General features: G+C 49.7%; 1 protein-coding gene across 2 annotated transcripts in view; it reads left to right on the forward strand.

The window, feature by feature from the left end:
* The first annotated feature begins 1,049 nt into the window (after window positions 1-1,049).
* The window catches only part of FERMT2 (FERM domain containing kindlin 2), a 54,375-nt gene continuing 42,911 nt past the window's right edge, over window positions 1,050-12,513 (forward strand). Inside the window, exons 1-2 of one of the 2 annotated variants that reach the window (XM_034061916.1) lie at window positions 1,050-1,151; window positions 1,793-1,961. In XM_034061916.1, coding sequence (XP_033917807.1) covers window positions 1,074-1,151; window positions 1,793-1,961 — 247 coding nt within the window. In that variant the 5' untranslated portion in view covers window positions 1,050-1,073. The remainder of the gene's footprint in view (window positions 1,152-1,792; window positions 1,962-12,513) is intronic. The other variant, XM_034061917.1, reaches the window with a different exon arrangement.

Consider the following 12,513-nt stretch of genomic DNA (forward strand, 5'->3'; position numbering starts at 1 on the left):
GGCGCTGGGAGGAAAGGAATATCCCAAGGACGGCAGCACCTGGCCTTAGCCAGGACAGAAAAGGCAAAGAGAGTGGCTTTCCCTGTCCTCAGGAAAGGAGAAACTCTGCAAATGGCTTTAAGAGCACAGAGGACCAGCACCCTCTACCTCATGGCATGCAATCAGCTGTACTAAAAGGTTATTAGCTCCAGCGGAGCTGAACTGAATTGCATCAGCTGGGAACCTCATCCAAAACGTTTGGGTTGAGAGTAACCCTTTCTATTTATTGCCCTATTGTTTTATACTGAAAGAACACTGAGATACAATCTGTGAAGGCTTTATTGTTACAGACCAGCTTTCCTCTGCTCTCCCAAGCTGTCACCCCCTAAATTATGCTCCAGCTTCCAAGTTTAGGGGGATGAAATGCGGGTTGTGTTGACAGAGATTAAGGCACCACAAGGATTTGGTGGTGGAGGTCATCTGCTGCCCGTCCTCCATCATTTGGGGCAGTATTACCCAATTTCCCTCTGCACCATCAGCCCCTTTTGCCCAAATCCTCTGCACTGTTTGTAAGTAAAACCTGGCTTACTCTGCCTGGGGCAAGCTCAGGAAACCTTTTATTGATGCATATGGGAACACAGAGGAACAATCCTTTGAAAGTATCTCCATTATAGCAGCAGAAGTAGAACAGTAGCAAAACTTTACCATCCCCATTAAGAGCATTTTGCTGCCTCCACAATGGCAATAGTCCCACTGACATTCCCACACAGGACGTGGGAACAGCATGCATGAGGAAAGTTCTGTACTGGCAGAGCCATCCTTGAGGCTACCAGGGAGGGCAAGGCTTTGTTGGGACATGGCTTTGCATCACCTGGCACACCGTGGGGTACATCCTTCCCGCTGCCTCCAACCACCACGCCGGACCTCAAAACACAGCTCCTTCCGCGTGGCGGTTTTTCAGGAAGCCCAGTTGCCTTGGCGGGATGTGTGTATCATTGGGTGGAGAGCTACAGGAAGCGGATAATATTATTTTTTCTCCATTTGTGCCGGTTCAGACTCATTTTACAGACAGTTCCCGTTTCCTAGATTGACACATGGTAAGGATGGAGAGACCCAGCACATCGCCCAGCCTCAGCATGGGCTCTGCACAAGCCACGGACTGCGATGCCAAGGTAAGCGGTTTGCCTAACATGTCTTATTCCGCTTATGAATTAGGGGCTTTTAAATGGCCAGTGTCAAGAAGAACCCAAACAAACACCAAACTGAGCGCGGCAGTGGGCAGGGCTGCCAGCGAAAGGCGCTAGAAGCATCCATGCGTTTGGGACACTGAGTTCCCCCCGGCCCTAGAGGACGCTCTCCGGGCCGGCTCCTGCGCTGCCCTCCCGCACGCAGCCGGACCCCTACGGCCGCTCTGGGGCCGGCGGAGCCCCGCGGCGACCTCCGGTGCGGCCGTGCCGGGCCGAGTCCGGCCGAGCCGCCCCCCGGCGAGTCCCGGATGTTGGAGCGGGCCCCACTTACTCAGTCCTTCGCTTCCATAAAAGGCCAAGGGGCCCGGCGGCGCGGGGCGCGTTTTTCCTTTAATTATTATCCCCCTCCTCCTCCTCTCCCCTCCTCTCCTCCTTTTCCTCCTCCCTCTCCCTGCCCGCCCCTTCTCCTCCCGCGGCGGCCCCGCAGGCAGCGGCTGGGGGCGGTGGGATAGCGCTGCACCCCCCGATCCCGCCCCACCGCGCCCCTATCCCACCCCCTCGGGGCACGGGCGGGCTGTGCGGTGCTGTGCCGGCGGGCGGGCGGTGAGGCGCAGCTGGCGGTGCAGGAGGCCGGGGCCATGGCGCTGGACGGGATCCGAATGCCGGACGGCTGCTACGCCGATGGGACTTGGGAGCTGAGCGTCCATGTCACCGACCTGGGCCGCGACGTCACCCTGAGGGTCACCGGCGAGATCCACATCGGCGGCGTCATGCTGCGCCTCGTCGAGAAGCTCGGTGAGTTCCCCGGTACCCCACATCCACCCCAGCACTCTGCCCCGGCATCCTTCCAGCACCCAGCACCCTGCCCCAGTACTGTGCTGGAGCACACAGCACCGTGCTTGAGCATCCAGGACCCTGCCCCAGTACTCTGGTTCTGCACTCAGTGGCCAGCATCGTGCCCCTCTACTCTTCTTAAGCACCCAGCATCCTGTCCCAGTACTATGCTTTAGGTCCTAGCACTCTACTTAGCACCCTGACTGTCTCAGCACCCATCTCAGCACCCTGTCCACCCCAGGTCCCAGCACCCTGCCCTAGCACCCCATCCCCTCGCTGCCCACCTCGCTTGGGATCCACAGCAAAGCCCCCCCTCCCCTGGTGGCAGGCGCCTTGTCCCCAGCCAGCGCCCTGGGTTGCCCCTCGAACTGCCTCGGGCCCAAACCAGCCCAACTTTTACACCTCGGGGCCACTTTGCCTGTGGCAGGGCTTCATCCCCCATCGCCGCCTTCTTTGTACTCAGTTTTACCGAGAGCCGGGAAACCTCTTCATTCATGGGGTGGTGGTGGGGGGGGGGGTTTATGGATGCTCTCCAAGTTTACAGAGCAGTTTAATTCTGGAGTTGTATGTGGCTCTGCGCTGCTTTGGACAAGGGCCCTGTGCGAGCATGGGGTGGTTAACGGGGTGTCTTGGGCGCCGCGGGAACTTGTTCTCGGGACCGGGGGCACCGCGGTGTCCGGTGGCTGTGGGTGCGTACCTGGACAAAGAGCCCGTTTGTCTGGGGCGCGTGGGAACGCGCGGCCGGAGCCGCAGGGCTGGTTTGTGGTGGAGGGGCTCCGTGCCGCAAGGAGCGCCCCGACGCGCCGGGCGCGGGCAGCCGTGCCCCGACAAACCTGCCCTTGTGTTTATCAGCTCTGCGGCTCCGGTGTGTGCGCTCGGCGGAGCGGCCTGGGCTGAGGGCTGACACTGCTCGGATAAAGTGTTAATTGCGAGGTCCCCGCGCGTGCCTGCGGCCGTGGGAGGAGCGGGGCCGTCAGCTGCGCCCCCAGGGCCGGGTTCAGCGCAGAGCCCTTCAATGATGCCGTTTTCCTCCATGCTTAGGGTTTGATTTATTAATTATCTGAAGTTGCAGGAAGGAAGGGATGGATATAAATACGCTCGTTTCGAAAGGAAGCAAGAGCTCGCATCAGTAGGTCTCGCGCTGGAGGTAGCTCCTTGACTCTCCAAAAAGTTGATTATTTTTATGCTGGAGCAGCAGAAAGATTTGCTGCATTTGAGCATTCAGTGGCTAGGGTAAAAAAGGAAAAGTTTTCTAGAAACGGTTAAAAATCAACCCGTTGATCATGAATGAATAAGCAATGCTCCCCTTGGTTTTGAGCTGGGTGTCACCAGCAGATGCCAAAGCAGAGCCGGGGCCGACTCATGTGCCGTAAACTGGGAGCATGCATGGGGATGGAGCCCAGCAAGGACTTAAATTAGTTCCTGACGTCATGCACCCCCCACCCCCCCCAAAATGTGTTTGCCCGGATCCTCTCCACTTGTTAAATTAGGGATTGTATTAGAGGGAAGGAATGCAGCGGCCACAGCCGCCGGCCCGGCAGGGAGAGTGGAGATGGTGCTCCCCTGGGGGCTCGGCCCCAATGCCCCCCTTCCCAGGATGGCCAAGACCTGTGGATGTCCCCAGCTGTTGCCTTCCCTTTCCTGCCGGCTTTTTGTCGCTGAGCCAAGCTATCCGTATTTAGTTCCTTTTAATCTTCCTGTATGTCAGCTCTTCCAGCCCTCTCATTACTTTTATGGCTCTTCTTTGAGCTCCTGCCAGTTTATCAGGGTCGGCTTTAGCAGAGAGGGGTGGGACAGGACTCGTGTCTCACCCTCATGTGCCTCCTGAATGCCCTCCTTCATCTAGCCTCTGCCACTGCTTCATCTCCAGATATATTAATTTTGCAATTTTTCCATGTTGGAACCCTTTCCCTGTATTTTTAACCCATTGCTCCTCTGTCCCTCACAGTGTTGGTTTCCCTTTTTTAACAGCTCCAACTGTTAAAAAAATGATTCATCTTTAGCTAAGCTGATTTTTGCTGTGAATTTTAAGGAAATGTCTTAAAAACAAAGTTTCTTTGCAGCTCTGGAATCCCTTATGGACCACTCTGCTTGCGCATTGCAGGACTGTACTTTGATCAGGGGTTTGCTGGCGCCATCCTTTTGGACAAACCTCCTCTGGGCTTTGTGCTGCTGGAGGGCAGGGAAAGGAGATTTCTGTGGCCTGCCCAGAGTTTCAGTGAAGTTTAGGGCATCACTGTGATTTGCAGACATTGGTCCCACTCTGGCTGTAGGATGCTGGTAGAAGTTCTTCCACCATTAGTGGCTTGCCTCCTCCCAGCAGCAAGGAGAGCCTGGAAGAGGGAAAATCTAGATTTATGTTAGTATTTTCCGATGCTTGTAGGGGAAAACAATTGCAGTAAATATCCCTTTGCCCTGGAGAGGGCTGGAGTGCCATTCTCAGAGCAAGAACACAGGGAAGTCTCTCCTCCATATCTGCAAGGCTGCAGGTATCAGTAAATCTTGTCAACTCAGTCCTTGCCTGCTTAGAGTGGCTGCAGTCAGACTATTTGGGAATAGGCAATTAAAATCTGTCACTAATGCAGGCAAGGATTGGAAAAAACCCAAGCAGCAGATAGGGATTCTGGTTACTCAAGTGAATTGCAATGACCTGTTGGCTCCCCTGTTATTTATCACCCTGCTGGATTAAGCCACTTTGTTAATTGAGCCGTGCCTTGTGCTTGGCAGAGTCCTCTGAAAAATGGTCAAAAAACTGCTGAGGTTTTAAGAACAGTAGTATTTAGTTGGTCCATGTGGGTTGGGAGTACTGGAAACTCCTGGTACTCACCCAGGGGTTTTTAGGAATTTTGCCACTATTGACTTACAAACAAAACAAACAAAAAAAGAGGCTTAAAATCACTGGGAGCAGAGGAAGGAAGGAAGTGAACGCAGGTTATTGTTGTTGTCAACTTCAGGCTGTTCTAAACACATGTAAGGAAAACACGCTGCTTTTTTGGAATGCACTTGGGAGGAGCTTTGTGGGACATACATTAAATGCAGGATTGCATTTAGGGGATGCTCTGTACAGTAGTGGGAATAAAAGAATAGCTGACAGAAGCAGGCAAGGGGGGACAAATGGTGGCTGGCAGAGGACTGGCTTAAGACAGATGACCTAAATGTGCACTGAGCAGATTCACAAAGTCTGTGGATAAAAGTCTTGTAGTGGAAATGCAGATTTCTCTGTAGGTTTCTTTTACAGGCATGATATGCATGGCAGCCAGCTCCAGTTGTGGGGGCTCATGGGGATAACTGAGCACCCTTAGGGGTTTGTATGTGAAGGAAATAGATAAGTGGATGAAAAAGAAAAAAGAGATAGTTTGGGAATTGCAGCAGTCCTTCTGGACCAAAAGGCATTAATGCTTGATGCATCCCCTGGCCAAGATGGGAGGATGGCTCAAGGTGCTGCCCTGCAGCATGGTGGCATCCCTCTTTTATCAAGCCAGTATGAGCACATCAGCTGCACTGGGGATAAATGTCAAAGGAAGCCTTCCACCCTTGATAGAGAGTGGCTGATAATGGCAGGCAGTGATGGCATCTTCTAAGGCCTTGGGGTTTTTGTGAATCACATCTTTGATAAGGATTTGGGCAGCTGGTTTAAACTCCATTGTTCCGTTTTGGCAGCTCCTCTGCTATCTCCCATTGCTTTGGAGAGGGCAGGATGTCACTTGAGGACTGGCACAGGAGTTGTCACGTGCAGAGTGTTTTGGTTTAAGTGCTTTAGCACATGGTAGCACATCAAGCTTGCTCTTTCCCTCTTTTGCGGATTTTAGCCTGCGTATGGGATATGCCTGGGCTTTACCCAGGGGGCTCTCTTCAACCATCAAATGGACTCTGCTCATGTTATCTTGCCAATGACTTCATCTATACTCTTTGAAAGATCAATTGAAAATACCAGTGTTCTCCCAGTAAAGTCTCTTTATCTTAATGGACCCCTCAAAGGGTTATGAATAAAACACCAAGAAAGTGCAGTGTCATTGATTTCCTCAGGTTTGGGTTTGAGGTTTTGCAGTGCTTGTAAGTGTTCCAAACTGTTGTGAGACTTGCTGGGGAATTTTTTTACTTGAAACTGGGATGAACCCTTTGAAACAGCTTAAGGCCATGTAAGAGAAATGCAGCATCCTTGCTCCAGCCCATTCCTGTTGCAAAGACAAGGCAGGATGCAGTACTGTTTCGCAGGTGACTTACACCTTTTCCTATGGACTTTTCCAAGGAGACTTGGTACGTGCTCACTAGGTGACTACATGTGTTTTGCTGTTAGTGAGGGCAAGAGAAATGGTTGGAGGCTAAAGAGGAAAAAAGAGGGTTTATTGTAGCCACACTTTCCAGAAATACTTATTTTGAGCATTAGTGCTTGCTGCCTGGAGTATGGCTGGGGCATTTCTCTGGTCCATGCTTCCAGGATGACAGCCGAGCATTTCCATTTGTGCAGTCTGCAGGTCGTTGTCTGGCCATCAGATGTTGGCTGAGATGAGGAATTCCTCTCATTTTGAAATTCCTTATGCACTTGGTGGATAAAGAATTTGCTGGATGGTCACACTCAAAGAGTTGTGGTCAATGGCTCAATGTCCAAGTGGAGATAGGTGATGAGGTGGTGTTCCTCAGGGATCGGCAACATGGGCAGTGGGATCGAGCACACTCGCAGCATGTTTGCGATGACACCAAGCTGTGTGGTGTGGTCGACACACTGGAGGGAACAGGTGGCATTCAGATGTCCCACCTCATCCAGCCTGGACAGGCTGGAGAGTGAGTTGAGAGAATGTGGAGAATGTATTGAGAGCAGCCCTGAGGAGAAGGACTTGGAGTGTTGGTTGACAAAATGCCCAACGTAGGCTGGCAGTGTGTGCCTGCATCCCAGAAAGCCAATGGTGTGCTGGGCTTCATCACCAGCAGCGTAGCCAGAAGGTCAAGGGAGGTGATTCTCCCCCTCTACTCCACTCTCATGAGACCCCATCTGCAGTACTGCATCCAGCTCTGGGTCCCCAAACACAAGAGGAACATGGACCTGTTGGAGCAAGTCCAGAGGAGGCCACGAAGATTCTCAGAGGGCTAGAGCATCTGTACTATGGACACAGGCTGAGAGAGTTGGGGTTGTTCAGCCTGGAGAAGGAAAGTCTCCAGGGAGACCTTAGAGCAGCTTCCAGTGCCTAAAGGGGCAAGGAATCTTTCTTCAGAGGGACTTTTTACAAGGGCATGTAGGGATAGGACAAGGGGCAATGGCTTTAAACTGAAAGGGGGTAGATTTAGATTAGATATTAGGAAGAAGTTCTTCCTTGTGAGGTTGGTGAAGCACTGGCACAGATTGCCCAGAGAAGCTGTGGCTGCCCCATCCCTTGCAGTGTTCAAGGCCAGGTTGGAAGTGTCTTGGAGCAGCTTGGTCTAGTGAAAGGTGTCCCTGTGTGTGGAGGGTGGGGGTTAGAACTGAATGGTCTTTAAGGTCCTTTCCAAGCCAAGCCATTCTATGATTCATGCTATGACTCTGTAATTCAAAATCAGCTCTCCGTCACTCCTCAGTATTGCTTTTCAAGTACATGGTGTTCAGGAGAGGACTCCGAGTGCCATTTAGTATGCCTGGAGGCTTCCGAGAAGCTGTTTGTATTCCCTTTGAGGCTGAGTGGTGAGTGCTTGTCTCAAATAATGTGATAAATGGTGGCTGTGTTTGCTGCTGAGGGCAGTTTAGGTGGCTGCAGTATGGGCAGCCAGGACTCCTCTGATGCTCCACACTCATCCTGCTCCATATTTATCTGGGAAACCTCATCTCAGGCTTTTAAACAGCAAAGCTTGCATAGCCAGTGGGCGGTGGGATGGTGAGCCCAGAGGCTGAGGGGTGGATGTGGCATGCCACTGAGCAGAGAAGTCTTCCTGCTCCAGAAGTGGGCAGAATTTGGGGCCATTTTGAAGTGGAGGTGGTACCCTGGAAGATTTCAGAGCAGCCCAGTGAGGATGCTCCCAGCACAGGTACTTCTGCTTCAGCAACATCTTCAAGGAGACCAAGGGAGCCATTAATGTGCCCTGCGTTTACATTTTTCCCCTTGATTAATATCTTTGCTAGTGATCTGTGCTGAATCCTCTTCCTCCAAATAACACATTTTTTGTGACATTTAAGTGAGAATATGCAAATGCTTATTAACACAGACACTCTTCAGCCACTCACATCGATCTGTGTAGGGCTGGCTCCTTACATCTAACTTTTGACTCCAGGAAGCTTCTGTGTGGCCTCACACCAAATTGTAGGATCATGGCTCAAATAATGTTCTCTTTGTTAGCCTAAATGGAATATTCAGCTGAACTGCCAATGACCAGAGGAATTTGAGGCGGAGATAGGTAAAATCCGTATGCAGGCAACTCTAAGTTGTGTCATGGCAATTGATATTTCTACCCAGAGTGGAGATGTCTCTTTAGAATACAAAAAAAAGGCCTATTTTTTTAATTTTGGTTTGTATTATTATTATTATTATTATTATTATTATTATTATTATTATTATGTAAGTAGTTTCACTTGAGCTGTCTGCTTGGGTTCAGAAGAGCCCAGCCGATGACACAGATCGCAGTCAGAGGGGAAGAGAGTGGGGCAGGAGGTGGCGGCAGCGCTCCCACGAATACCAGAGCCAGAGTTTGTTGTACCACAGACAGGAAATTGTTGGGTTTGCTGCTCCCACCCAGCCCAAATCAGTAGTTTCCTCTTCCAGTTCCCTCAGGTTTCCATTTGACGTAGAGCGCACGGGGAAGCCAGCACAAGGAGCTATGCTCACGTCACTCGAAGGGAGTTAAAATGATACAAGTCATCATGGTCACACACTTCCCTTTTTTTTTCCCTTTTCCTTTCATTTTTCTTTTCTCTCTGTAGCTGTCCTTTCCTTTTCCCCACCCTCTTCTGTCAGAGCTTGCATTTTGCCCAGGCATCTGCATGAGTCTCAACCATATAAAATCCCAAACAAATTGTACTCAAAATAGAATCATAGAACTGTTTAGGTTGGAAAAGACCTTTAAGATCATCAAGTGCAGCTCTTAACCTGGCACTTCCACCACTTGTGACCAGCCACCAACTGGATTTAACTCCGTTCACCACCACATTTTGTGCCAGGCCATCCAATTTTTACCCAGTGAACAGCACACCCCTCCAAGCCGCTAGCAGCCAGTTTCTCCAAGGAGAAATGGTGGGAAGTGGTGTCAAAGGCTTTACTAAAGTCCAGGTAGACAACATCCACAGCCTTTCCCACACGCACTAAGTGGGATAGTTTAGTATTTATAGATGCCAGATGCCTCCAGGTGTTCCCTGGCAGGGATTTTTGTACTCTCTTTCTGTGCTGTTATGTGTGTGATGGTTGTGTTCATGGCAGGTACCATCCTCCTCTGGCTACCAGGGTAAAATCATGCCTGACTCTGATTTTAGTTTAGTTTTAAAAATGGCATTTGGTAGTTGTCAATCTGCAGCTTGCAGTCCACAGTGGGTTTATGAGCAACTTCTTGCAATCCCACTATGGGACATTATAAAAAGCAAACCAGGAATCTGGGTTTTAGCCTTTGGTCTATGATTTGAGGAGAGAAATCATAGAAATCATGGATGTGAGAGTGTTTACCAAGTTGAGAAAGAGAAGAGGGAGTATTTGCACTGCAAACTTCAGTTGTTTCAACATCACCCTTGACACCACCACTGCGAGCTCCTATTTACGGTGGGTTATAGTGATGGTTTCTCTTACAGACAAAAGGAAGGAAGGACATACATGGTACTCATGGAGCTCTTGCTACACCACTTTCAGCCCAGCATCCAACCCAGGGTGTGTTTGGGGGAAAAACTCCTGTAGTGTTAAACTATCTTAAAAGAAGATGCATTTCTTTGTTCTTGATTTGAAATATGGATTAGCTTAGAAAGTGGCAGTGAAACAAAACCATGCAAAACTTCTCAGCTTGTGGGATTCAGTTCTGAATGTTCTCGGTGACTTTCCAGGCTTTTCAGGTGTTACAGTTTGGAACCTCAGATTCCTGCTGGATGGAGAAATAACAGTTTTGGCCAGAGTTGCAGTAACTTAGTTTTCTTGCCCAGATTTGATGTTTGCACATTGCTCTTGTTGTCTAGGCTGGAGATTCCACCAGCTAGAACTGATGGGGCAGGGGGAGTAAAGTGCCCAGCAAACCAGAGGAAAGCTTTTTTGTGTTCTTTTTTATTTTCAGAGAGCCGTACTCATTGGTTTTTCACATTTTCACCCATTTTACAGCATGGTTGCAGCAGCTCTGGGTGCAGATCACGTTCCGTGGCTGCTCAGATATGAATGTCCCATTGGTCAGTAACTGTACATGGCATGTACCTGTGCCAGCATTATTTCCAGTCTTGCAAGGTGAGGTCTTGAAGACCGTAAATTTTCATTAACATGTGGCTGGATTTGGACAAACAGCACTGGGAGGGGATGTGCAGAGGCAAACAGGCACTGCAGTGATTGTATAACCCTTCCCTTTTATAATCTCAGCTGGTGTTTAGCTTGCAAAACAACTAGACAGCAACCAGAATTTCATCTTGCCAGTTATTACATTTTAAATCTCTTACCAGCTGATCATACATGTTTGTTTGGTGGTTTTCTCCTCCCACCCCCACTCCCTGCAGGTATATCTGCTTTTGGAAGGGTTAATTGCTGAAACTGCAAATTCAATAAGAAAGTCTCTGTTATGACATTGCCTGTAAAGAGCTATATCTCTGTCTTGCTGAGCTTCCCTTTCTTGCTGATAATACACAGGGCTTTGCACGACACGATGTCCGCTGGAGAGCTGTCTGCAGCAGAAATTGTCTTCGCTGCATCCTGCATGTCCTGCCCTTGGCTTCTGTGCTTAATCTTGGTTATGTGATAGGTGAGGTGGACCCAAGCTCAAGGTTAGAGGTCTTAAAGCCCTTTTCAAAGTGTGTTGTGTGCTTCAGTGAGCTTGGGCTAACATGCAGAAATAAATAAGAAAAATGGTGGGGTTTCCTCCCCTTGCCATGCCATTTTCCCATGGCTCTGCAAAGGACTGACTAGCTCATCCCAGAATGCATGCAAGGAAAGGCTGGTGGCATGTGCAGTGCTTTTGGCTGCTGTCACTGCCAGGGAAGGGTAAGACACCTTCTTATGCTTATGCTCTACCTGAGGGGATGCATTTTGTGTGAAACCTGGAAGGTTTGGTATCCCTCTGCTGCAGTTCAGGATCTCACCTGGTCTGCAGGACCAATGCTGGCTCACAGGTTTGGGGTGGGGTGAGGCTGCCTGAGGCATCCTGACTGTTGCAAACCTCCCTTTCCAGGGTCCTGAGCTTTATCAGATAGTGCCTGTTGTTAAAGTGCACTTGGGCACTTGCCTGGTGAGCCTGAAGTTTCAGACAGGGAATTCAGGTTGTCCTCCTTTATCTGCTCTATGCATTAACCCTGCCAAATGTCCTTTGGCTCTGTTATTTGGTATGATGTCTTTTTGGCAGGGATCAGCTCCTTTATGCCTTGCACGTTCATTGGGGATGAGTCAGGGTTGCAGACTGCACATCACCCTGGGGCACTTTTCCTTTTTGGTAAGGGAAGTGTGATCCATAGCTGGAGGGTGAGGGAGTGCCTGGGCTGGTAGTTAAGGCAGTTGAGTGCTCCCTGGAGAAATGATCGTCCTTCCTTTCTTCTTTCCTTCCTTCCTTCTTTCTGATGCTTCCTATTTTGTGCTGGATGATTCATGGAAACCACACTCCTTAATTGATTTTATGCCATTTCTTATGATTCCATTGGAAGCAGGGAGCAGCCAGTGCAAGCCTCCTCTGGAGGGGTGCTTGATGAGTGAGGGGAAACATAGAAAATCAGGTTGGAAAGATCCTGGGTTTTAAAAAATAAATAAGAATGCAGCCTTGGAAAATGAACAGGCCAAATGGCTCTGGGGGGCTGGTGCAAGGATTTAAAGCAAGTCTGCATGGTGCTTGCAAAGAATTTTCTGAGCTGCTTGATGCCTGTTAGCATAGGGGTGTTGGGGACATGAGCTGGCCCCAGCTTTTGGCCCCTCTGGAGAGTTTCCTGATGTTTCAGCTGGGTTCAGCCCTGCTGCAAATCTGCTCTCTGCTGGGAGGTTTAAACAGGGCCGGGTATGGCTGGGGAGCAGCTGAGCAGCTCAGAGAAACCCACAGATGCTGAGTAATAAAATGTATTTTATTATATATGTATAATAATTTTTTGCATAAAAGCATAATGAAAGCATCTACGCAACTCTATGGCCAATGCCATAGGCTCAGTTCACAGCTAGTGCTACAGTTAGCATGTGCCTTTTGAGTTTGTGGGATAGTGTCAGAGGTGTAAAGCAAATTTAAAGGTGCTTTTGCTATTCTTTCCATAGGAGAGTAGCACATGTTCAGGTCAAAAGGTGCTTGTTACTGTGGCCAGCATGAAATAAATCCTTTCAGCCCTGGGAGGAGGAGGAGTTACTTGTGTTTTAGCACTAGCAGTGCGAGAGGTAGATAACTGCCTTGGCATCTTAATGAATTAAAT

Source organism: Melopsittacus undulatus, chromosome 4 (assembly GCF_012275295.1).
Source record: "Melopsittacus undulatus isolate bMelUnd1 chromosome 4, bMelUnd1.mat.Z, whole genome shotgun sequence".
In the NCBI taxonomy this organism is placed as follows: Eukaryota; Metazoa; Chordata; class Aves; order Psittaciformes; family Psittaculidae; genus Melopsittacus; species Melopsittacus undulatus.